Genomic DNA, 25,183 nt, shown 5'->3' on the forward strand with positions numbered 1-25,183 from the left:
CTACAACAGAACCAGGTGTTGACCTGGTCCAGTCAGAGTCCAGACCTCATCCATACTGGGGTGCTGTGGTGGGACCTTCAGATGCTGCAGACCTGAATGACCTGAAGCAACATTGGAAAGAAAAAAGGGTAAAAATGTGAGGCTGAAAACATCAGAAAAAGGCTTAAAGCTGTGGCTGCTGGGGGGGCTCCAAGCTGCTGATCTGTGGCTTGTAGCTTTCCCTACATCTCCTCTTCAGCCTTAGTTTATGTGAAACAAACAGTGACTCAGTGGAGGATGTAAGATGTTCAGACCTGGTGAGGAGCTGAAACGGTAGAAATGAAGGAGGGTGTATGTTTTTATCTTGATGTTCATCCACCACCTAGACTGAACTTCTGTTTAGCTCTGGTTTTTCATTTATTTGATTTCACCTGGAAAATCATCATATTTGGCCCAAATATACAACGTGCTGGTCCTGCACAGACAGCTTGAAACTACACCAGGTGCTGGAGAAGATGGAGGATCTTTTCCAAACTGAAGAAAAAGTGTTGAATTAAATGTTGCTGGGGTGTAAACAGGACGTCAGGACGTTTATGGTGCTGCTTTCCAAATATGGAACGCAGGATGGAATATTATACCCTGTGGGTACAAATGGACTGTGTGATATCTGTGAGTTTGTTATTCTAAATAAATCCATTGGTGCCATCAGTAGTGATGCTGACCCATGAAATGTAGATGTGAAACTGTATTTCTGTCACTGTGAAGGGTCAGTTTTTCTACTTTAACATGTTGCTTGCATGTTCATGTAACAGAGAAATGTACTTTACTATTTAACATAAAGGTGTGTTTTATAACTGCACTTATAAACATGAAAAAACAAGTTGTCAGGTGTGTGAGTGGTGGGTTGGAAAGCAGTTTACTTTTCATTCTCACCAGCAGGTGGCACCACATGACTTCATTTTAAATCAGGCTGAAAAGTGAAAGGTGTTAGTTACCACTCAGTAAAACAAGTTCCATACTTTAAAAACTTTATTCCCTTTTAGGATAATGCCATACAAAAATAAAGGCAATTTAAAAAAAAAAAAAAATAATAATAATAATAATAATAATAATAGATGGGTGACAGAAGGTGTTACTGAATTTAATTTTGGAACCACATTAACATATTTTCAGGTGTTTAATTGATTCAGATTTTTACATTTTAGTTACATCAATGATTTTTTTTTTTTATTTAAAAAAACTGACACCAGAAAGAAAAATAACTGGGGAAAAAAGAAAATAGCTTACCTGATATGCACTATGAATAAATAAAATGAAAAAATAAAATTTTAAAACAGATTACCTGATGTGCCTTGGAAATGAAAACTAAATGAAATAAACAGGTTATGGTGATGTGCTCTGGAAAAGAAAAGGAGCATGTCTGTATGAAATGGAGAGGGTTACGAACACACTGCAGTGGTTTTTCTCCGTACGCGGCTTGCTGAGCTGTTTCTGTTCCCAGTGTTTGTCCCGAGTTCCTGTCTGTGTAAACATGAACATCAGCTCCTCGTAAAGATAAAGAAAAGACCAACATTCTGTAAGTGAGCATGTCAAAATGAAATCTGAGTCTTGGCAATAAATAGATTTCTATCTACATTAGAAAACAGCTCTCATATCAAGCCATAATAAATAAATAATTTATCTGAAATAAATATACTTTACTTTTACACAGTAATACGTGAAGATGCATGGCATCCATTAGGCTGAGTTCATCCATGTAACATGAAGTCTGGAAAGAGCTGCTTTCTGTTTCTGCTGTGAGCAGAAAGTCCTTCATGAGCTTCATCCTTTAGGTTTCTCCCACATAAAATCCAAACATGGTGTCACCGTGGCCACTAGAACCGGCCCCCCAGGTATCCTGCAGGAAAAAACACATCAAGTCTGGGATCCCCAGATGATTTGCCGCCTCAGTCTCTAACTTTGACCTCTTAATAGTCCAGCTGCACCCAACATGTGGCCTCCATGACTTCCTGTGTTCTGAGCGTGATAGCGCCCCCTCTGATCAAGTCCTACCTCCTCCATACAACATTCCGGCCACTCTGTCCGTCCTTTGTCTCTTCAGCCCATGCACATGCAGCTAGCGGCAGACAGGGACTGGATCGTCCTCCATGTGGTCTGGGTGTCCATGAAGGAGACCGGCTCGTACCGGTCTGGCCGGCAGCAGGGGTGCCTGCTGACCTTGCGTGCAGTGCGCAGAGGCAGCGAGCCATTTTCCAGCAGCGCCTTCAGTGCCAGGTCATAGTTAGTTCTGGAGGACTGGCAGGAGCCCACACAGAACTTAAAGAGGACAATCTCGTCCGAGTCGTAGCCCAGCCCCAGGTCCCGAACCCGCATCTGTTTCCTCTCCACATGGCACTCCTTGCTGCTCTGCTTCAGCCGCCGGCTTTTACCCTTCCTATCCCCTTTCCCCGTTTCTGCCTTCTTTTCTTTCTTCTTCCTCTTCTTCTTCTTGGGTTGCAGTTCTGTGGGGTCAGAGGAGCGTGGAGAACGCCTCGACCAGCGGATCCTGGGATGGTCGGCCATCTCACCTGTCACAAAGGGCTCTGAAATAGAAAGGAAAGCACAGACAGAGAAAGAAATGATGAGTTAAAAATTCCATTTCACAGCCTTTTTATTTCAGACAGCCACTAAATCCAACTCTCAGAAGAGCTGTGGTACCATATAGAGCATGCTCAGTAGAGTAAGGGTCGCTGTCATCTTCCGGCTCCTTGTCCTCCACAACCTCTGGTAGCGTCACAGGAAACTCTCTCTCCTCCTGGCCTCCCAGCAGGCCCACAGCATGGCCTGGATCTGGTCCCACACCAGCAGCAGTAGTTCTCATAGGAGATGCTTCCACCAGGGGCAGCAGAGACACAAGAACCCACAGCAACACCTAAAACAGGCAGAAGACCAAAGAGCATGTTCTTCAGATAAAGTCATAATCTGGGTACTATAGCTACTTCTGCAATGTGTAAAAAGTAGTTCCAGGGTGATGTTCAGCATGGTGTAAAAATTAGTTCCAAGGGGATGTTCAGCACTGTAGAAAAAGTAGTTCCAGAGTGATGTTCAGCACAGTGTAAAAAGTAGTTCCAGGGTGATGTTTAGCACTGTAGAAAAAGTAGTTCCAGGGTGATGTTTAGCACAGTGTAAAAAGGAGTTCCAGGGTGATGTTCAGCATGGTGTAAAAAGTAGTTCCAGGGTGATGTTCAGCAGGGTGTAAAAAGTAGTTCCAGGGTGATGTTCAGCACTGTAGAAAAAGTAGTTCCAGGGTGATGGTCAGCACGGTGTAAAAAGTAGTGCCAGGGTGATGTTCAGCATGATGTAAAAAGTAGTTTTAGGGTGATGTTCTGCACGGTGTAAAAAGTAGTTCCAAGGGGATGTTCAGCACTGTAGAAAAAGTAGTTCCAGAGTGATGTTCAGCACAGTGTAAAAAGTAGTTCCACGGTGATGTTCAGCACTATAGAAAAAGTAGTTCCAGGGTGATGTTCAGCACTATAGAAAAAGTAGTTCCAAGGGGATGTTCAGCACTGTAGAAAAAGTAGTTCCAGAGTGATGTTCAGCACAGTGTAAAAAGTAGTTCCACGGTGATGTTCAGCACCATAGAAAAAGTAGTTCCACGGTGATGTTCAGCACTATAGAAAAAGTAGTTCCAGGGTGATGTTCTGCACGGTGTAAAAAGTAGTTCCAGGGTGATGTTCAGCAGGGTGTAAAAAGTAGTTCCAGGGTGATGTCCGGCACGGTGTAAAAAGTAGTTCGAGGTTGATGTTCGGCACGGTGTAAAAAGTAGTTCCAGGGTGATGTTGGGCACGGTGTAAAAAGTAGTTCCAGGGTGATGTTCGGCACAATATAAAAAGTAGTTCCAGGGTGATGTTCGGCACAATATAAAAAGTAGTTCCAGGGTGATGTTCAGCATGGTGTAAAAAGTAGTTCCAGGGTGATGTTCGGCATGGTGTAAAAAGTAGTTCCAGGGTGATGTTCAGCAGGGTGTAAAAAGTAGTTCCAGGGTGATGTTCAGCACTGTAGAAAAAGTAGTTCCAGGGTGATGGTCAGCACGGTGTAAAAAGTAGTGCCAGGGTGATGTTCAGCACGATGTAAAAAGTAGTTTTAGGGTGATGTTCTGCACGGTGTAAAAAGTAGTTCCAGGGTGATGTTCAGCATGGTGTAAAAATTAGTTCAAAGGGGATGTTCAGCACTGTAGAAAAAGTAGTTCCAGAGTGATGTTCAGCACAGTGTAAAAAGTAGTTCCACGGTGATGTTCAGCACTATAGAAAAAGTAGTTCCAGGGTGATGTTCAGCACGGTGTAAAAAGTAGTTCCAGGGTGATGTTCTGCACGGTGTAAAAAGTAGTTCCAGGGTGATGTTCAGCACGGTGTAAAAAGTACTTCAACGGTGATGTTCAGCACTGTAGAAAAAGTAGTTCCAGGGTGTAAAAAGTAGTTCCAGGGTGATGTTCAGCACGGTGTAAAAAGTAGTTCAACGGTGATGTTCAGCACTGTAGAAAAAGTAGTTCCAGGGTGAAAAAAGTAGTTCCAGGGTGATGTTCAGCACGGTGTAAAAAGTAGTTCCAGGGTGGTGGTCAGCACGGTGTAAAAAGTAGTGCCAGGGTGATGTTCAGCACGATGTAAAAAGTAGTTTTAGGGTGATGTTCTGCACGCTGTAAAAAGTAGTTCCAGGGTGATGTTTAGCACAGTGTAAAAAGTAGTTCCAGGGTGATGTTCAGCACGGTGTAAAAAGTAGTTCCAGGGTGATGTTCGGCACAATATAAAAAGTAGTTCAAGGGTGATGTTCGGCACAATATAAAAAGTAGTTCCAGGGTGATGTTCAGCACGGTGTAAAAAGTAGTTCCAGAGTGATGTTCGGCATGGTGTAAAAAGTAGTTCCAGGATAATGTTCGGCACGGTGGAAAAAGTAGTTCCAGGGTGATGTTCAGCACGGTGTAAAAAGAAGTTCCACGGTGATGTTCAGCACTGTAGAAAAAGTAGTTCCAGGGTGATGTTCAGCAGGGTGTAAAAAGTAGTTCCAGGGTGATGTTCAGCACTGTAGAAAAAGTAGTTCCAGGGTGATGGTCAGCACGGTGTAAAAAGTAGTTCCAGGGTGATGGTCAGCACGGTGTTAAAAAGTAGTGCCAGGGTGATGTTCAGCACGATGTAAAAAGTAGTTTTAGGGTGATGTTCTGCACGGTGTAAAAAGTAGTTCCAGGGTGATGTTTAGCACAGTGTAAAAAGTAGTTCCAGGGTGATGTTCAGCACGGTGTAAAAAGTAGTTCCAGGGTGATGTTCGGCACAATATAAAAAGTAGTTCAAGGGTGATGTTCGGCACAATATAAAAAGTAGTTCCAGGGTGATGTTCAGCACGGTGTAAAAAGTAGTTCCAGAGTGATGTTCAGCACGGTGTAAAAAGTAGTTCCAGGGTGATGTTCGGCACAATATAAAAAGTAGTTCAAGGGTGATGTTCGGCACAATATAAAAAGTAGTTCCAGGGTGATGTTCAGCACGGTGTAAAAAGTAGTTCCAGAGTGATGTTCGGCATGGTGTAAAAAGTAGTTCCAGGATAATGTTCGGCACGGTGGAAAAAGTAGTTCCACGGTGATGTTCAGCACTGTAGAAAAAGTAGTTCCAGGGTGATGTTCAGCATGGTGTAAAAAGTAGTTCCAGGGTGATGGTCAGCACGGTGTAAAAAGTAGTTCCAGGGTGATGGTCAGCACGGTGTAAAAAGTAGTGCCAGGGTGATGTTCAGCACGATGTAAAAAGTAGTTTTAGGGTGATGTTCTGCACGGTGTAAAAAGTAGTTCCAGGGTGATGTTTAGCACAGTGTAAAAAGTAGTGCCAGGGTGATGTTCAGCACGGTGTAAAAAGTAGTTCCAGGGTGATGTTCGGCACAATATAAAAAGTAGTTCAAGGGTGATGTTCGGCACAATATAAAAAGTAGTTCCAGGGTGATGTTCAGTACGGTGTAAAAAGTAGTTCCAGAGTGATGTTCGGCATGGTGTAAAAAGTAGTTCCAGGATAATGTTCGGCACGGTGGAAAAAGTAGTTCCAGGGTGATGTTCAGCACGGTGGAAAAAGTAGTTCCACGGTGATGTTCAGCACTGTAGAAAAAGTAGTTCCAGGGTGATGTTCAGCAGGGTGTAAAAAGTAGTTCCAGGGTGATGTTCAGCACTGTAGAAAAAGTAGTTCCAGGGTGATGGTCAGCACGGTGTAAAAAGTAGTGCCAGGGTGATGTTCAGCACGATGTAAAAAGTAGTTTTAGGGTGATGTTCTGCACAGTGTAAAAAGTAGTTCCAGGGTGATGTTCAGCATGGTGTAAAAATTAGTTCCAAGGGGATGTTCAGCACTGTAGAAAAAGTAGTTCCAGAGTGATGTTCAGCACAGTGTAAAAAGTAGTTCAACGGTGATGTTTAGCACTGTGTAAAAAGTAGTTCCAGGGTGATGTTCGGCATGGTGTAAAAAGTAGTTCCAGGATAATGTTCAGCATGGTGTAAAAAGTAGTTCCAGGGTGATGTTTAGCACAGTGTAAAAAGTAGTTCCAGGGTGATGTTCAGCATGGTGTAAAAAGTAGTTCCAGGGTGATGTTCAGCAGGGTGTAAAAAGTAGTTCCAGGGTGATGTTCAGCACTGTAGAAAAAGTAGTTCCAGGGTGATGGTCAGCACGGTGTAAAAAGTAGTGCCAGGGTGATGTTCAGCACGATGTAAAAAGTAGTTTTAGGGTGATGTTCTGCACGATGTAAAAAGTAGTTCCAGGGTGATGTTCTGCACGGTGTAAAAAGTAGTTCCAGGGTGATGTCCGGCACGGTGTAAAAAGTAGTTTGAGGTTGATGTTCGGCACGGTGTAAAAAGTAGTTCCAGGGTGATGTTCGGCACGGTGTAAAAAGTAGTTCCAGGGTGATTTTCGGCACAATATAAAAAGTAGTTCCAGGGTGATGTTCAGCACGGTGTAAAAAGTAGTTCCAGGGTGATGTCCGGCATGGTGTAAAAAGTAGTTCCAGGGTGATGTTCAGCAGGGTGTAAAAAGTAGTTCCAGGGTGATGTTCAGCACTGTAGAAAAAGTAGTTCCAGGGTGATGGTCAGCACGGTGTAAAAAGTAGTGCCAGGGTGATGTTCTGCACGGTGTAAAAAGTAGTTCCAGGGTGATGTTCAGCATGGTGTAAAAATTAGTTCCAAGGGTGATGTTCAGCATGGTGTAAAAATTAGTTCCAAGGGGATGTTCAGCACTGTAGAAAAAGTAGTTCCAGAGTGATGTTCAGCACAGTGTAAAAAGTAGTTCCACGGTGATGTTCAGCACTATAGAAAAAGTAGTTCCAGGGTGATGTTCAGCACTATAGAAAAAGTAGTTCCAAGGGGATGTTCAGCACTGTAGAAAAAGTAGTTCCAGAGTGATGTTCAGCACAGTGTAAAAAGTAGTTCCACGGTGATGTTCAGCACCATAGAAAAAGTAGTTCCACGGTGATGTTCAGCACTATAGAAAAAGTAGTTCCAGGGTGATGTTCTGCACGGTGTAAAAAGTAGTTCCAGGGTGATGTTCAGCAGGGTGTAAAAAGTAGTTCCAGGGTGATGTCCGGCACGGTGTAAAAAGTAGTTCGAGGTTGATGTTCGGCACGGTGTAAAAAGTAGTTCCAGGGTGATGTTGGGCACGGTGTAAAAAGTAGTTCCAGGGTGATGTTCGGCACAATATAAAAAGTAGTTCCAGGGTGATGTTCGGCACAATATAAAAAGTAGTTCCAGGGTGATGTTCAGCATGGTGTAAAAAGTAGTTCCAGGGTGATGTTCGGCATGGTGTAAAAAGTAGTTCCAGGGTGATGTTCAGCAGGGTGTAAAAAGTAGTTCCAGGGTGATGTTCAGCACTGTAGAAAAAGTAGTTCCAGGGTGATGGTCAGCACGGTGTAAAAAGTAGTGCCAGGGTGATGTTCAGCACGATGTAAAAAGTAGTTTTAGGGTGATGTTCTGCACGGTGTAAAAAGTAGTTCCAGGGTGATGTTCAGCATGGTGTAAAAATTAGTTCAAAGGGGATGTTCAGCACTGTAGAAAAAGTAGTTCCAGAGTGATGTTCAGCACAGTGTAAAAAGTAGTTCCACGGTGATGTTCAGCACTATAGAAAAAGTAGTTCCAGGGTGATGTTCAGCACGGTGTAAAAAGTAGTTCAACGGTGATGTTCAGCACTGTAGAAAAAGTAGTTCCAGGGTTAAAAAAGTAGTTCCAGGGTGATGTTCAGCACGCTGTAAAAAGTAGTTCCAGGGTGATGGTCAGCACGGTGTAAAAAGTAGTGCCAGGGTGATGTTCAGCACGATGTAAAAAGTAGTTTTAGGGTGATGTTCTGCACGGCGTAAAAAGTAGTTCCAGGGCGATGTTTAGCACAGTGTAAAAAGTAGTTCCAGGGTGATGTTCAGCACGGTGTAAAAAGTAGTTCCAGGGTGATGTTCGGCACAATATAAAAAGTAGTTCAAGGGTGATGTTCGGCACAATATAAAAAGTAGTTCCAGGGTGATGTTCAGCACGGTGTAAAAAGTAGTTCCAGAGTGATGTTCGGCATGGTGTAAAAAGTAGTTCCAGGATAATGTTCGGCACGGTGGAAAAAGTAGTTCCAGGGTGATGTTCAGCACGGTGTAAAAAGAAGTTCCACGGCGTTGTTCAGCACTGTAGAAAAAGTAGTTCCAGGGTGATGTTCAGCAGGGTGTAAAAAGTAGTTCCAGGGTGATGTTCAGCACTGTAGAAAAAGTAGTTCCAGGGTGATGGTCAGCACGGTGTAAAAAGTAGTGCCAGGGTGATGTTCAGCACGATGTAAAAAGTAGTTTTAGGGTGATGTTCTGCACGGTGTAAAAAGTAGTTCCAGGGTGATGTTTAGCACAGTGTAAAAAGTAGTTCCAGGGTGATGTTCAGCACGGTGTAAAAAGTAGTTCCAGGGTGATGTTCGGCACAATATAAAAAGTAGTTCAAGGGTGATGTTCGGCACAATATAAAAAGTAGTTCCAGGGTGATGTTCAGCACGGTGTAAAAAGTAGTTCCAGAGTGATGTTCGGCATGGTGTAAAAAGTAGTTCAAGGGTGATGTTCGGCACAATATAAAAAGTAGTTCCAGGGTGATGTTCAGCACGGTGTAAAAAGTAGTTCCAGAGTGATGTTCGGCATGGTGTAAAAAGTAGTTCCAGGATAATGTTCGGCACGGTGGAAAAAGTAGTTCCACGGTGATGTTCAGCACTGTAGAAAAAGTAGTTCCAGGGTGATGTTCAGCATGGTGTAAAAAGTAGTTCCAGGGTGATGGTCAGCACGGTGTAAAAAGTAGTTCCAGGGTGATGGTCAGCACGGTGTAAAAAGTAGTGCCAGGGTGATGTTCAGCACGATGTAAAAAGTAGTTTTAGGGTGATGTTCTGCACGGTGTAAAAAGTAGTTCCAGGGTGATGTTTAGCACAGTGTAAAAAGTAGTTCCAGGGTGATGTTCAGCACGGTGTAAAAAGTAGTTCCAGGGTGATGTTCGGCACAATATAAAAAGTAGTTCAAGGGTGATGTTCGGCACAATATAAAAAGTAGTTCCAGGGTGATGTTCAGTACGGTGTAAAAAGTAGTTCCAGAGTGATGTTCGGCATGGTGTAAAAAGTAGTTCCAGGATAATGTTCGGCACGGTGGAAAAAGTAGTTCCAGGGTGATGTTCAGCACGGTGTAAAAAGAAGTTCCACGGTGATGTTCAGCACTGTAGAAAAAGTAGTTCCAGGGTGATGTTCAGCAGGGTGTAAAAAGTAGTTCCAGGGTGATGTTCAGCACTGTAGAAAAAGTAGTTCCAGGGTGATGGTCAGCACGGTGTAAAAAGTAGTGCCAGGGTGATGTTCAGCACGATGTAAAAAGTAGTTTTAGGGTGATGTTCTGCACAGTGTAAAAAGTAGTTCCAGGGTGATGTTCAGCATGGTGTAAAAATTAGTTCCAAGGGGATGTTCAGCACTGTAGAAAAAGTAGTTCCAGAGTGATGTTCAGCACAGTGTAAAAAGTAGTTCCACGGTGATGTTTAGCACGGTGTAAAAAGTAGTTCCAGGGTGATGTTCGGCATGGTGTAAAAAGTAGTTCCAGGATAACGTTCAGCATGGTGTAAAAAGTAGTTCCAGGGTGATGTTTAGCACAGTGTAAAAAGTAGTTCCAGGGTGATGTTCAGCATGGTGTAAAAAGTAGTTCCAGGGTGATGTTCAGCAGGGTGTAAAAAGTAGTTCCAGGGTGATGTTCAGCACTGTAGAAAAAGTAGTTCCAGGGTGATGGTCAGCACGGTGTAAAAAGTAGTGCCAGGGTGATGTTCAGCACGATGTAAAAAGTAGTTTTAGGGTGATGTTCTGCACGATGTAAAAAGTAGTTCCAGGGTGATGTTCTGCACGGTGTAAAAAGTAGTTCCAGGGTGATGTCCGGCACGGTGTAAAAAGTAGTTTGAGGTTGATGTTCGGCACGGTGTAAAAAGTAGTTCCAGGGTGATGTTCGGCACGGTGTAAAAAGTAGTTCCAGGGTGATTTTCGGCACAATATAAAAAGTAGTTCCAGGGTGATGTTCAGCACGGTGTAAAAAGTAGTTCCAGGGTGATGTTCGGCATGGTGTAAAAAGTAGTTCCAGGGTGATGTTCAGCAGGGTGTAAAAAGTAGTTCCACGGTGATGTTCAGCACTGTAGAAAAAGTAGTTCCAGGGTGATGTTCAGCAGGGTGTAAAAAGTAGTTCCAGGGTGATGTTCAGCACTGTAGAAAAAGTAGTTCCAGGGTGATGGTCAGCACGGTGTAAAAAGTAGTGCCAGGGTGATGTTCAGCACGATGTAAAAAGTAGTTTTAGGGTGATGTTCTGCACAGTGTAAAAAGTAGTTCCAGGGTGATGTTCAGCATGGTGTAAAAATTAGTTCCAAGGGGATGTTCAGCACTGTAGAAAAAGTAGTTCCAGAGTGATGTTCAGCACAGTGTAAAAAGTAGTTCCACGGTGATGTTTAGCACGGTGTAAAAAGTAGTTCCAGGGTGATGTTCGGCATGGTGTAAAAAGTAGTTCCAGGATAATGTTCAGCATGGTGTAAAAAGTAGTTCCAGGGTGATGTTTAGCACAGTGTAAAAAGTAGTTCCAGGGTGATGTTCAGCATGGTGTAAAAAGTAGTTCCAGGGTGATGTTCAGCAGGGTGTAAAAAGTAGTTCCAGGGTGATGTTCAGCACTGTAGAAAAAGTAGTTCCAGGGTGATGGTCAGCACGGTGTAAAAAGTAGTGCCAGGGTGATGTTCAGCACGATGTAAAAAGTAGTTTTAGGGTGATGTTCTGTACGATGTAAAAAGTAGTTCCAGGGTGATGTTCAACAGGGTGTAAAAAGTAGTTCCAGGGTGATGTTCAGCACTGTAGAAAAAGTAGTTCCAGGGTGATGGTCAGCACGGTGTAAAAAGTAGTGCCAGGGTGATGTTCAGCACGATGTAAAAAGTAGTTTTAGGGTGATGTTCTGCACGGTGTAAAAAGTAGTTCCAGGGTGATGTCCGGCACGGTGTAAAAAGTAGTTTGAGGTTGATGTTCTGCACGGTGTAAAAAGTAGTTCCAGGGTGATGTCCGGCACGGTGTAAAAAGTAGTTTGAGGTTGATGTTCGGCACGGTGTAAAAAGTAGTTCCAGGGTGATGTTCGGCACGGTGTAAAAAGTAGTTCCAGGGTGATTTTCGGCACAATATAAAAAGTAGTTCCAGGGTGATGTTCAGCACGGTGTAAAAAGTAGTTCCAGGGTGATGTTCGGCATGGTGTAAAAAGTAGTTCCAGGGTGATGTTCAGCAGGGTGTAAAAAGTAGTTCCACGGTGATGTTCAGCACTGTAGAAAAAGTAGTTCCAGGGTGATGTTCAGCAGGGTGTAAAAAGTAGTTCCAGGGTGATGTTCAGCACTGTAGAAAAAGTAGTTCCAGGGTGATGGTCAGCACGGTGTAAAAAGTAGTGCCAGGGTGATGTTCAGCACGATGTAAAAAGTAGTTTTAGGGTGATGTTCTGCACAGTGTAAAAAGTAGTTCCAGGGTGATGTTCAGCATGGTGTAAAAATTAGTTCCAAGGGGATGTTCAGCACTGTAGAAAAAGTAGTTCCAGAGTGATGTTCAGCACAGTGTAAAAAGTAGTTCCACGGTGATGTTTAGCACGGTGTAAAAAGTAGTTCCAGGGTGATGTTCGGCATGGTGTAAAAAGTAGTTCCAGGATAATGTTCAGCATGGTGTAAAAAGTAGTTCCAGGGTGATGTTTAGCACAGTGTAAAAAGTAGTTCCAGGGTGATGTTCAGCATGGTGTAAAAAGTAGTTCCAGGGTGATGTTCAGCAGGGTGTAAAAAGTAGTTCCAGGGTGATGTTCAGCACTGTAGAAAAAGTAGTTCCAGGGTGATGGTCAGCACGGTGTAAAAAGTAGTGCCAGGGTGATGTTCAGCACGATGTAAAAAGTAGTTTTAGGGTGATGTTCTGTACGATGTAAAAAGTAGTTCCAGGGTGATGTTCTGCACGGTGTAAAAAGTAGTTCCAGGGTGATGTCCGGCACGGTGTAAAAAGTAGTTTGAGGTTGATGTTCGGCACGGTGTAAAAAGTAGTTCCAGGGTGATGTTCGGCACGGTGTAAAAAGTAGTTCCAGGGTGATTTTCGGCACAATATAAAAAATAGTTCCAGGGTGATGTTCAGCACGGTGTAAAAAGTAGTTCCAGGGTGATGTTCGGCATGGTGTAAAAAGTAGTTCCAGGGTGATGTTCAGCAGGGTGTAAAAAGTAGTTCCAGGGTGATGTTCAGCACTGTAGAAAAAGTAGTTCCAGGGTGATGGTCAGCACGGTGTAAAAAGTAGTGCCAGGGTGATGTTCTGCACGGTGTAAAAAGTAGTTCCAGGGTGATGTTCAGCATGGTGTAAAAATTAGTTCCAAGGGGATGTTCAGCACTGTAGAAAAAGTAGTTCCAGAGTGATGTTCAGCACAGTGTAAAATGTAGTTTCACGGTGATGTTCAGCACGGTCACACAGAGAGATTCCTCCTGATTCTCTGAATCTTCTTATGATATTCTGCACTGTAGATGTTGGATCTTTAGTCTGAGGAACATTTTCCTGAAACTGTTCCAGTTTTCGATCCAGTGTGTCTCATATTGGTGAAGCTCTGTCCATCTTTCCATCAGAGAGACTCTGCCTCTCTGAAATGCTCCTTTTATACCCAGTCATGTTACTGACCTGTTGCCAGGTAACCTGGTTAGTTGTCCACGCTCCTCCAGGTGTTTCTGGTTTGTACCAGGTACTTTTCCAGCCTTTTGTTGCTCCTGTTCCAACTTTTTCCAGACGTGTTGCTGCATCAGATTCACTATCAGCTCATATTTTCATCACATGGTGAAATGTCTCCGTTTCATCCTCTGAGATGTTGGTTATCTGCTACTGGGGATAAAATGTGGATGGATGGGATTCATTAATCATCAATTATGTTTTTGTAACAGCGTCCCAACTCTATTGGAACTGGGTTTGAACATGGATTTCTTCGTGTTGCCATGGAAAGTGCTGCTTACTGTGGCTGTAAAAACCCATAAAAACATTTGTGGTCTTTAGTTTCTTGCTTCTTCCATAAAGGAATTTAACATTTGTGTTTAGTATATTTACTTTTGGCTTTAGACCCTCGTGTTGTTTTCTCTTCATTTAAGTCTTAATTCGAGATTTGTAGATACAGAGTGGGACCAGTTGTCTCATTTCTCAGATTAGAAAGCAAATGTTTCCAAAAACGGCCCACTGTGATTGTGACTTGCTGCGCAGGTTTATTTTAAAGGCAATCTTATGGGCTTTTAAGCCTTATTACAAATAAACATCCGTCATCAGCAGAAGAATAGTCTATTTAGCCATAAGAAAATGTTTAACAGAAATTTTTTAAAAAAGGTCAGACAGCAGTCTTTTTAAGTCCCTTTCATCAAAAATACCTGAGTCAAATAAGTCTTGGTTTCCATCCTGGATCCAGGTCCATCTGCAGGTTTATAACTCAGCTGCTGACAGGGTTTCATGAAAGCCTGGTCTGGACGGATTTCATTAGTAACTCTTACCTACATAACTCATCGTCTTGCTTACCGTCCTCAGCAAAGTGCAACCTTTATTGAATTTCCCTTTGGGATTAATAAAGTATTTTTCATTCATTTCATTCATTCATTCATTCAAAAAGAAGACAAAAAAAGATTCCCATCTCTCTCTTCGCAGGTTGTGTTCAGAGATGGTAGTTTTATATTCAGAGAAGAATTTTCCTCATGTGTGGAACGTCCTGCTGTAGAAACGCAGGGCTGCAGAGACGCTTCGCGTTTTCAAAAAGAGGCTCAAGACCTCTTTAGTTTATCTTTAAGCTTCATATATCTATATATGTATATATATATATAGAGAGAGAGAGAGAGAGAGAGAGATATGTGTGTGCGTGTGTGTGTGTTTATTTTTCATGGTTCTTATTTGTTCTTCTTGCTTTTAGGTTTATTTTTGTCTTGTTTTAACTTTTTGGCTTCATTGTTTTTCTCATGAGGAGCCTTCACATCGGGGGCCATGTCTACTCGGTCTGCAGGTTGTTGCCGTGGAGGTCGCCCTGCTCGGTGTGGTTGGTGGGGCCCTGCACAGCAGCCCTGGCTGTTATGTTTTAATGTTGATGTTCCAGTTAAGAAGACACAAACTAGAAGTCAGGGTTTATGTTGGTGCAGAGAGGGGTGGGGGAGGGGCGGAGTTGTAGGTGTGCTGTGTGGGTCTGAGTGTGATGATGTGTGTGAGAGAGTATGACGTGTGTTATTGAACTTTGTTTTAAACTTGTGTGTGAAGGTCTTATATGAACATTCAAAATGTGTTTTTATTATGTAGAGCATGTTGTGCTGCTTTTTGTATGAAAAGTGTTGCATAAAGTTTGGTTTAAACTGGAGTTTGAAGAAGAGTAAAAAACAAGTATAAAAGGAGGAAAGTTTCTGACAAACCTTGGCCTTTGCTGACATTACAAAAGTAATGTGTCTATCCTTCCTCCGAACCCTCCATCTGGTCCCACCTGGAGAAACAGAAAGTGGAATTTAGGAACAAGAAGAAACCAACTGTCAGCGTTCCTGATCCCAGATGCTCCTTTCAAAGACTAACATAAACTAAAAAGCGCAACATGCGGGCGATATGATGCCAGTACATTCACAACCTTCCAGATACTGTAAAAGAGAAACATCTCTGTGGGCCCCGAACAGGTCGAAGTGTCACATAAATCATGTCCTCCAAGCATGAGGACCGTGTTGTTGTTGCTGCCTCAGTATTTGCTGCCAGCACCGACGGCTAGTGTCGGCTTGTCTGCTCATACATCCTTGCAAACGGCCCAGTCGGCCAACAAAAGGCAGCATCTGAGATAGACTTGTTAAAGGCATTCTTCTGGGCTGGTCCTGTGGCAGAGGTTTGAGCAAGGGGAACCAGGCGTATCGAGGACACTTTGTGGAGGTCCAAGACAAAAACCCTGGAGATGGAGGGCAGGTGATAAGAGATGTTACAGATGCAGATGTTTAGATATAGTATGTGCAGAGTGGAGGATCGTCCAGGCCATTATAGGAGGTCATAACATGAGGTCATCCGGTTCTGCTGTGTTCCTGGAAAAAGTCTGAGAAGTAATCCATCCTTGGTCACAATGTTGGTGTTTCTTACATTAACCCTTGAAACACTGTTAAAAGTTCCAGCTTATACAGACTAGTTTATACTGGGATTAAAAGCTGCTACAGACTGGTTTATACTGGGATTAAAAGCTGCTACAGACTGGTTTATACTGGGATTAAAAGCTACTACAGACTGGTTTATACTGGGATTAAAAACTCCAGCTGTTACATACTAGTTTATACTGGAATTAAAAACTGTTACAGACTGGTTTATACTGGGATTAAAAGCTGCTGCAGACTGGTTTATACTGGGATTAAAAACTCCAGCTGTTACACACTGGTTTATACTGGAATTAAAAACTGTTACAGACTGGTTCATACTGGGATTAAAAGCTGCTGCAGACTGGTTTATACTGGGATTAAAAACTCCAGCTGTTACACACTGGTTTATACTGGGATTTAAAAGCTACTACAGACTGGTTTATACTGGGATTAAAAGCTACTACAGACTGGTTTATACTGGGATTAAAAACTCCAGCTGTTACACACTGGTTTATACTGGAATTAAAAACTGTTACAGACTGGTTTATACTGGGATTAAAAGCTGCTGCAGACTGGTTTATACTGGGATTAAAAGCTGCTACAGACTGGTTTATACTGGGATTAAAAGCTGCTACACTACGACAGACCGATGCAGAGTCCGCATCACTGCAGACGCCGCACCGATCCGCCTGTCCATCTCCTGCTCCATCCTTCCCTCACTGGTGAACAAGACCCCGAGATACGTGAACTCCTCCACTTGGGACAGGACCTCATTCCCTGATCTGTAGAAAGCACTCCACCCTTTTCCGGCTGAGGACCATGGTCTCGGATTTGGAGGTGCTGACTTTCATCCCAGCCGCTTCCCACTCGGCTGCAAATCGCTCCAGTGAGAGCTGAAGATCACAGCCCGATGAAGCCAACAGAACCACATCATCCACAAAGAGCAGAGACCCAATACTGAGGCCACCAAACCGGACCCCCTCAACACCTCGGCTGCACCTAGAAATTCTGTCCATAAAAATTATGAACAGAATCGGTGACAAAGGGCAGCATAGGCGGAGTCCAACCCGGACTGGAAACGATTCCGATTTACTGCCAGCAATGCGGGCCAAGCTCCGATGCCGGTCGTACAGGGACTGGACAGCTCGTACAAGCTGATCCGACACTCCAAACTCCTGGAGTACCCCCCACAGGAGTCCCCAGGGGACACGGTCGAATGTCTTCTCCAAGTCCACAAAGCATATGTAGACTGGTTCAGCAAACTCCCATGCCCCCTAAAAGACCCTGAAGAGAGTGTAGAGCTGGTCCACTGTTCCACGACCGGGACAAAAACCACACTGCTCTTCCTCAATCAGAGGTTCGACTATCTGACGGACCCTCCTCTCCAGCACCCCTGAATAGACCTTACAGAGGAGGCTGAGGAGTGTAAACCCCCTGTAGTTGGAGCACACCTTCCGGTCCCCCTTTTTGAAGAGGGGGACCACCACCCCAGTCTGCCAGTCCAGGGGAACTGTCCCTGATGTCTATGCAATGCTGCATAGGCGTGTCAGACAGCCCTACAGCTTCCTCATCGGAACACGTGATAAACATAAACTTTTCCAACTACAGGGCAATTTCTTTATTTCCTCAGTTGTCTAAAATATTAGAAGAAATATTCTATATCAGATTGGACGACTTCATAACTAAACACAGAATTTTACATGATCAATAATACGACTTCAGAAAAAACTAAACCTCCTCATCAGCCCTCATAGAGGTTCTGGAAGAGTTAACTATTACAGCTGAAAAGAAAGAGCATACCACTGGGATTGTTTTGGATTTTAAAAAGTAGATCATGAATTATTGATAAAGTTCAAATGTTTGGGGTTGGAGGAGTGGCCCTCAGCTAGCTTATCAGTTATCTGAAGAACAGAACAATATATGAGCTTTTGGAGACTGTTGGAAATTAACTTAATAAACTGAAGAGTTGGTTTGATGTAAATAAACTAACATTACATTTAAATGATGATATATGATATTTGGGAATAGACCAATCAACACTAATAAGAAACTTGTGATAAATAAAATAGAACTTGAAAGAGTGTCAGAAATAAAATTTTTTGGTGTATTGATAGATGAAAGACTGAGTTGGAAGAAACATATAAATCATATTAACTCAAGAATATGTAAAACAATTTCTGTTCTTTATAAAGTTAAATATTTTTTAAATCAGTCATCATTGTTCATTCATTCTCTGTACTGCTTATTCCATGATGGGATGGGGGTAAGCTGGAGCCTATCCCAGCATTAACAGGTGAGAGGCAGGTACACCTGGACAGGTCACCAGTCCATCACAGGGCCAACACATAGGGGACAAACAACCATTCACACTCACACACTCCTAGGGAGAATTTAGAGTCATCAATTAACCTAACATCATGTCTTTGGATGGTGGGAGGAAGCCGGAGAGAACCCACGCATACACGGGGAGAACATGCAAACTCCACACAGAAAGGCCACGCCCTCAAGGTTCGAACCTCCCTCCAGCCGAGATTCTCCTGGACAGTAAGCAACAGCATAAACGTTAGAAGCTACTTCCACATGTTCCACTAAATGCTGATGTTATTTCGCTCAGTGTGTTCACACTTTTGTTCGCAGGCAAGTTGGGGGTGGGGGCAGAGGCAGAATAAGTTGTGGATCATGACACTTCGTTTTGGTCTACAGGCAGAAACAATAGCAAACCTGTGGTTTATACACCTGATTTGTCCCGGTGCGGTGGAAATGAGGACCCACATGCAGGATGGAGAGGCATGAGGCAGACGGAATGCAGGTAAAAGTGTTAATTCCATGAAACAGAAACACAAGAAACCCAAGGAATCACATGGTAGGGAAACAAGACAGACGATGTGACACAGAACAACTGAAACCAAGGCGTATAAATACACTGAGGAACTAATGAGACACAGGTGAGGTGAATAAACACAGACCTGGTGAACTAATGAACAGAAACCAAAAAGCCCAGAACATGACCCTAAATAAAAGAAACATTTAAACCACAAGAAACAAGTCCACCAGAATCTGCCCTAAGACAGATCCTCAGCAGCGCCACGACCCAAAAACAGAAGTTTTGAGCTATTGACAAAAGAAAGCATAGTTGAAGATATGTGTTATGATGCACATATCAAACATGACATTTTTAAGGTATAACAATTGAATGTTTAAAATGCATTGGAAAAAAGTGCAATTAAAAATAACGTGAATACTAGTACATGCCAGCTGGGTCAAGGTGCTTTGCTTTAGTTATGCAAAACTAAAGCTAGTTTAACCAACTTAAAGTCATTTGAAATTCACTGCACAGGTGCTGTTTATCTGGTAAATAAAGCATGTTAAGCTACAGTTGTTTCTATTACTTTTTATTTCCCACTGGGGATTCTTTGTATGTAAATCGCTGGTTTAAACAAAACCCCTCTCCATGTAAAATCTGCTAAAAAAATCTGCCTTTTAAAATTATAATATTAATTTAGCATCTTACTAAAAAACTAAAAAAAAAAAACTAAACCACACTTTATTGTAGGATTTTTGCATTACACCACATTTTTGGTAATGTGTACCAATAACTAGTAGCAGTTTAATTTAGGTGATTCAGAGTTTATCACATTAGACTATGAGTTTTTATTGAGGGGCAGCTAGCTAGATTTACCAAGTGGCAATAAAGTGAAGTCCGAGTGATATACATGCATACATGTTCCAACTATGTTTGGCTGCCTTTTGGAGAGGAGACTTTTACAGCGGTATAGCAATCAAAAACAATAGCTTGAAACTTTTAAATATAGTCTCTAGAAGTGTACTTGTTGTGCCATAATTTTTTACGATTAATGAGCATTCTATGTGTACTCTTATTCAATATCTTTTTCTGCGTATTTTTCTGTCCACTAAATTAGCATGTAAACAATAACCGGGCTCCCGCCATGGTGGACAAAGCGCACTAGCTTGGCTGAGAAATGTGTGAACATTTAAACCAACCAATCAGAGGGTAAGACACGTCAGCTGCAGTCTCTGCCTCCGGAGGGAGGACTGTTTAGCCGAGCATGCAGTGACAGCACGTCACTGCTGCGAGGACTTTGGTCCACATGTGTGAACACAGTGGACTGATGAGGTCTCATGAGAGTGATTCTCTGCTTGCAAATACTGTGTTATTCCCTCGCAATGCAGAAATGCCTCCTCGCGACGTGTGTTTTAACTCGCGGGTACTAATTTACTCGCTCATATCACGTACTTGCGCGCGATGATCGCATTGTGTGTGCTTTGTTTTCATGCGAGCGGTCTGTTTTCAAGCACGCCGCTTTTGGAACTGAAAAACCGCTACAGAAACGGCAAGTACTGCTACAGAAACGGCAAATACTGCTACAGAAACGGCAAATACTGCTACAGAAACGGCCACTAGCGCTACAGAAATGGCATCTACCGCTACAGAAACGACAAGTACCGCTACAGAAACGGCAAATAACGCTACAGAAACGGCCACTAGCGCTACAGAAACGGCATCTACTTCTACAGAAACGGCATCTACCGCTACAGAAATGGCATCTACCGGTACAGAAACGGCAACTAGCGCTACAGAAATGGCAAGTACCGCTACAGAAACGGCAAATACTGCTACAGAAACGGCAAGTACCGCTACAGAAAGGGCAAATACTGCTACAGCAATGGCAAGTACCGCTACAGAAATGGCATCTACCACTACAGAAACGGCAACTAGCGCTACAGAAATGGCATCTACCACTACAGAAACGGCAACTAGCGCTACAGAAATGGCATCTACCGCTACAGAAACGGCAACTAGCACTACAGAAATGGCATCTACCGCTACAGAAACGGCAACTAGCACTACAGAAATGGCATCTACCGGTACATTAACGGCAAGTACCGCTACAGAAACGGCAAATACTGCTACAGAAACAGCAAGTACCGCTACAGAAATGGCATCTACCGCTACAGAAACTGCAATTACCACTACAGAAATGGCAACTAGTGCTACAGAAACTGCATCTACCGCTTCAGAAACTGCAACTAGTGCTACAGAAACTGCATCTACCGCTACAGAAACTGCATCTACCGCTTCAGAAACGGCAAGTACTGCTACAGAAACTGCATCTACCGCTTCAGAAACGGCAAGTACTGCTACAGAAACTGTATCTACCGCTACAGAAATGGCAAGTACCACTACTGAAATGGCAACTACCGCTACAGAAACGGCAATTACAGCTACAGAAAAGGCAACTAGTGTTACAGAAACTGCATCTACCGATCAAACTGTGTGCACAGAGTCAATATTAGCATGGTGTTATGCTATTTCAACAAGGGTAGAAATTTCACATTTCACCTCTGTTTTATTGTGATTTACTGAAGTACAGTAACAAACACATCTCTGACACTGGCATTACCTTCTCTGTGGTAGATAAATGTCCCTGGACACCCAGCATTTGAATATGAACCTGGTTATTATGGATCAAGTCTTCATTTACTTTGTAGGGGTCTGTTCTGAAAATATAGCCAGGGCTTCAGGAGCTGATAGTCATTGCTTGTGGTTTTCATTACATGACACTAAAACTGCCAATTGAACCATCACCTCGCCATGTTTAAACCTGGATTGTGAAGCTACTTGTGTGGACAAACGTCACGGTTTGGCTGGTTACTGGGGTAATCTGCAGTAAGATGAAGCTAAGCTATGAGGTTGCATGCAGGTGGGAAAATCAGCTTTCGCTTTCGATGGCTGCTTGTGGCTCTGCTAACCCTGCAACCAGCAGCCGTGGCCTTTGTTTTACTCTTTTCTCCTCATCCTCCACCCAGCGCAACTAGTTTCTCATCGCTTTGCTTCATGCTAAAATCACCACCCAGCAAGTAGCTGGGATTGGTTTTTCCAGTGGCAAACTTAGCCATTTGGGGGCTCCAGGCAAACAGTCATTTGGGGGGCCCCTGCATCTACCAGTCTACCTTATATGTATTTTCTATGTAGTGGTAGTAGTAGTAGTAGTAGTAGTAGTAGTAGTAGTATTCTTTATTGCGGACTCGTGGTCCATAGTAAAAAGAAACAACAGACAGACAAATAACATGTACAACATGGGCATAAAAATAAATAAATAAAAGGTTCCTCAATCTTTTAAAAGGCAGTTATACCAGTGTCTCCACAGATCAGAGAAATAGCGGATGGCACTGTATTTAATATTTGTCAACAACAGAATTATTTCTGATGCATTCAAACAACACATAAATTTAAACATTAGATTCCTTAGAAGGGCTTGTAGTGTGTTCACTCTGTGAGTCACAAACAGTTCGCTAGCACTAGTCCATCTGGGCTTTTTTAACAGAAGCCTCAGGGCATCATTATAGGCAACTTTCAGTCTTTATAGGCTAGATGTTTTAAAGTTCACCCACAGATGAGCTGTGTATAGTGGGGTACAGTAAGCTCTAAACAAAGTTACTTCCACTTCAACAGAACAAGAGCCAAACCTATGAGACAAAACATTGGCCTGTGCATACAACATTCTTCACTGCCGATACATGTCCTCATCGCCTGATAAAGAATCAGTCAGAATATGTCCAAGATATTTTACTGTATTAACAACAGTGAGAGTATTTCCAGACAATTTAAAATGAGGAAACACAAGAGCTCTGTCCTCCTTTATGCGACATATCACAATGACACTTTTAGCAGTGTTGTATTTTACATCATTTTGTTCACCATATGCAGAACACACATTAAGCAGTTCCTGAAGACCAGCTGAGCTAGGGCTAAAGACCACCAGGTCATCTGCATACATAAGGTGATTGACCACAGTCTCTCCAGCCATGCACCCAGTTCTGCACTTGTTCAGATCTTTAGACAAGTCATTCATATAAAAATTGAACAGAACTGGGGACAGCAAACTTCCTTGTCTCACTCCATTACTAACGAGAAAGGGCTCAGACACACAGTTGTCCTATTTGACATGTAAGGTCTGATGTGCATACCAATAGGACAAACAACGAATGAGATATTTCGGTACATTGGCTCGACTCAGTTTGCAAAATAGCTTTTTGTGGTTTACGCGATCAAAAGCCTTAGAGGCATCTAGAAAACACATGAATACAGTAGAGTGCTTATTTTTGTAATTGCTTAGTAGCTCTTTTAAAGCATAAATAAACATGTCAGTGCCATGATTGGGTTTAAAGCCAATGCAATGCAAACTGTCAAAGCATGGATGTGTGAAAATTAGGGCTGCAAAATGATTAAAATTTTTAATCAAATTAATCACAGCTTTCAAAATGATCATGATTAATCACCATTCGTGTCTATGACTGAAATCGGCCTATTTTACTGTACTGTTTTACCAGAATGAGTTGATGCTACAAATATTTACTGTTAACTGACCTTCCCTTGGGTAAACGTCAGAAGTCCCAGGGTCAGTAAATGCAGCATGTAATGTACTTCTACATGTTCTGCATTATCTCTACCATGTTCTATTTTATAATTCAGAATTCATATATCATCATCCCATCATTCCAAACGTTTCCATGGTGATAATTTCTGTCCTAAAACCAGCAGATGTGACAACTGAAGTTAAACAGCCGACATTGATGAAGAAACTGATAAAACTGATGATCTGGATAAAAACAGCTTTTTCCTTTTATCATTGAAGTGTTAGTGTTTGTGCAGCAGTGATAAAAGTCCTACAGCAGGATCACCCAAAGTAAACACCTGCTGATAAAATACATCATTGGCTGCTTGTCTTACTAGCTTTTATTCACTTTTTTTTACACTTCTTTCCTGCATGGCCCCCATTATGACTTTTCTAGACCCGCCCCCGCATACTGAAGTATAAACCCTGTCTATCACCAGCCAGCTACTGTGTTACAGAAGGTCCTGCCAACAACAAGACTAAATATGTGACGGTGTGAATTATGAACTGCTAGTTTCCTCCTTCTCAGCTGATTCATAAACACACGCAGCAAAAGCCGATCAGCTGATCACTGACAGCCGCCATGATTCACGGTCTATTTTTGTTTTCCAAAAAGGCAACAAAAGCAAAAACCATAGTCTGTACTTTCCCTGTAAACTAACCAAGCTCTGTTGAGCCTCTCGCTGTTATTCATCAATGTGTAATAGTTTGCCTTGTGAATCTGCGGACATTTTCATTTTGTGGAAAATCTTTAACTTTAACTTGGACTGGCTCCTTTCCGTAGCTGAGCAGCCTCTCTATCAGCGAGCAGCTCGGGCAAAGGTGCTGTCATTGGGGAAGGAGAAATGCTGTCACTCACCATAACTTGTACGTCATCTTCTCCATCAATTTGTGGATCGCTGCTGGCTGAGCCAGCAGGATTGATAGGAGGACTGTCATCAGTGATAGGAAGAGCTTCAGCTGCAACGCTACCAGTGGTGAAAGCAAACGCTGCAGGTTTCTCTGGCTGCCACTGTCCCAGTTCCACTAAAAAGCTAGAAAATTTTGGCAGCTTTAAAATGAAATGCTGCCTTTGGTCTCTCTTTTACTTTTTTGTGAGCCACTTTCGTATGTTTGCTTCATTTCAATTTCTCTCTTTTTTGTATTTGTATTTTTTTGTGTTTGTATTTTCATTTTACGTGCTGCAATTTCTGCATACATGCAGGGTGATGCATAACATGGACTAGTCCAATTTTGACTATGTAACTATGGTTTAACTATGGTTAAACTGTGGGTTAAATGTTGATTAAGTATGGTTTAACTATGGTTTTAGCTATTATTTAACTATTGTTTAACTATGGTTTAATTATTGTTTAACTGTGGGTTAACTATTTTTTAACTATTGTTCAACTCTGGTTTAACTCTGTTTTAAATATTGTTTAACTATTGATTAACTATGGTTGAAGTATGGTTTAAGTGCTGTTTATATATGGTTTAACTATGGCTTAACTATAGTTAACTATGGTTTTACTATTGTTTAACTATGGTTTAAGTATTGATTAACTATGTTTTAACTACTGTTTACCTATGTTTTAAATATGGTTTAACTATTAATTAACTATGGTACATCATATACTACATCCCGGCCCAGGCAATTACCAACACCTAGTGTGGGTCCTTAGGCAAGACCCTCTGCACTACTGCCTACCTTATATGACTGGCTCAGGCGTCGCCCGGTCAAACAAGGTCTGCGTCAGGTGCTGGGGAACCAGAGCACCCTGGCGAGAACTGGGCTACTGGAACAAGATGGAAATGGGAGAGAGGTGAGAACAAGGCTCTGTTGGAATGTTACTACTTCAGTAACCCTAGTCAGAGGGGTTACATGCAGAGAATGTGGGGAAATATGGAATCTTCGAAACCCACAATCAACACTCACTGCCAAACAACTAGTAGCTCAACGTTCCAACACAATTGCTACGGCAAGGGGGAGCCAGGACGCCAGGTCAGGGGAGAGTTAACAACAACTCCCCATCCAGATATTGGGTACGAAGCCCCAATAAGCACAATCACGCTTAGTGAGGCAGCAACTGACCTAATAGATAAGATCATGGCAAAAATGGGTCAACATCAGGCAACCCCGATCATCTCTCTCTTTCTCTCTCTCTCTCTATATATATGAGGATAAATAAAGAGGATAAAGTGAGTTTTTCG

General features: G+C 42.6%; 1 protein-coding gene across 3 annotated transcripts in view; it reads right to left on the reverse strand.

The window, feature by feature from the left end:
- Window positions 1-1,270: 1,270 nt before the first annotated feature.
- LOC121645237 (artemin) overlaps window positions 1,271-25,183 on the reverse strand; it is a 41,608-nt gene continuing 17,695 nt past the window's right edge. For all 3 annotated transcript variants that reach the window (XM_041993625.1, XM_041993624.1, XM_041993626.1), the window contains 3 exons: window positions 14,889-14,956; window positions 2,677-2,890; window positions 1,271-2,561 (listed from right to left, as the gene is read on the reverse strand). In XM_041993625.1, coding sequence (XP_041849559.1) covers window positions 2,077-2,561; window positions 2,677-2,890; window positions 14,889-14,956 — 767 coding nt within the window. In that variant the 3' untranslated portion in view covers window positions 1,271-2,076. The remainder of the gene's footprint in view (window positions 2,562-2,676; window positions 2,891-14,888; window positions 14,957-25,183) is intronic.

This window comes from Melanotaenia boesemani, chromosome 8 (genome assembly GCF_017639745.1).
Source record: "Melanotaenia boesemani isolate fMelBoe1 chromosome 8, fMelBoe1.pri, whole genome shotgun sequence".
Taxonomy (NCBI): Eukaryota; Metazoa; Chordata; class Actinopteri; order Atheriniformes; family Melanotaeniidae; genus Melanotaenia; species Melanotaenia boesemani.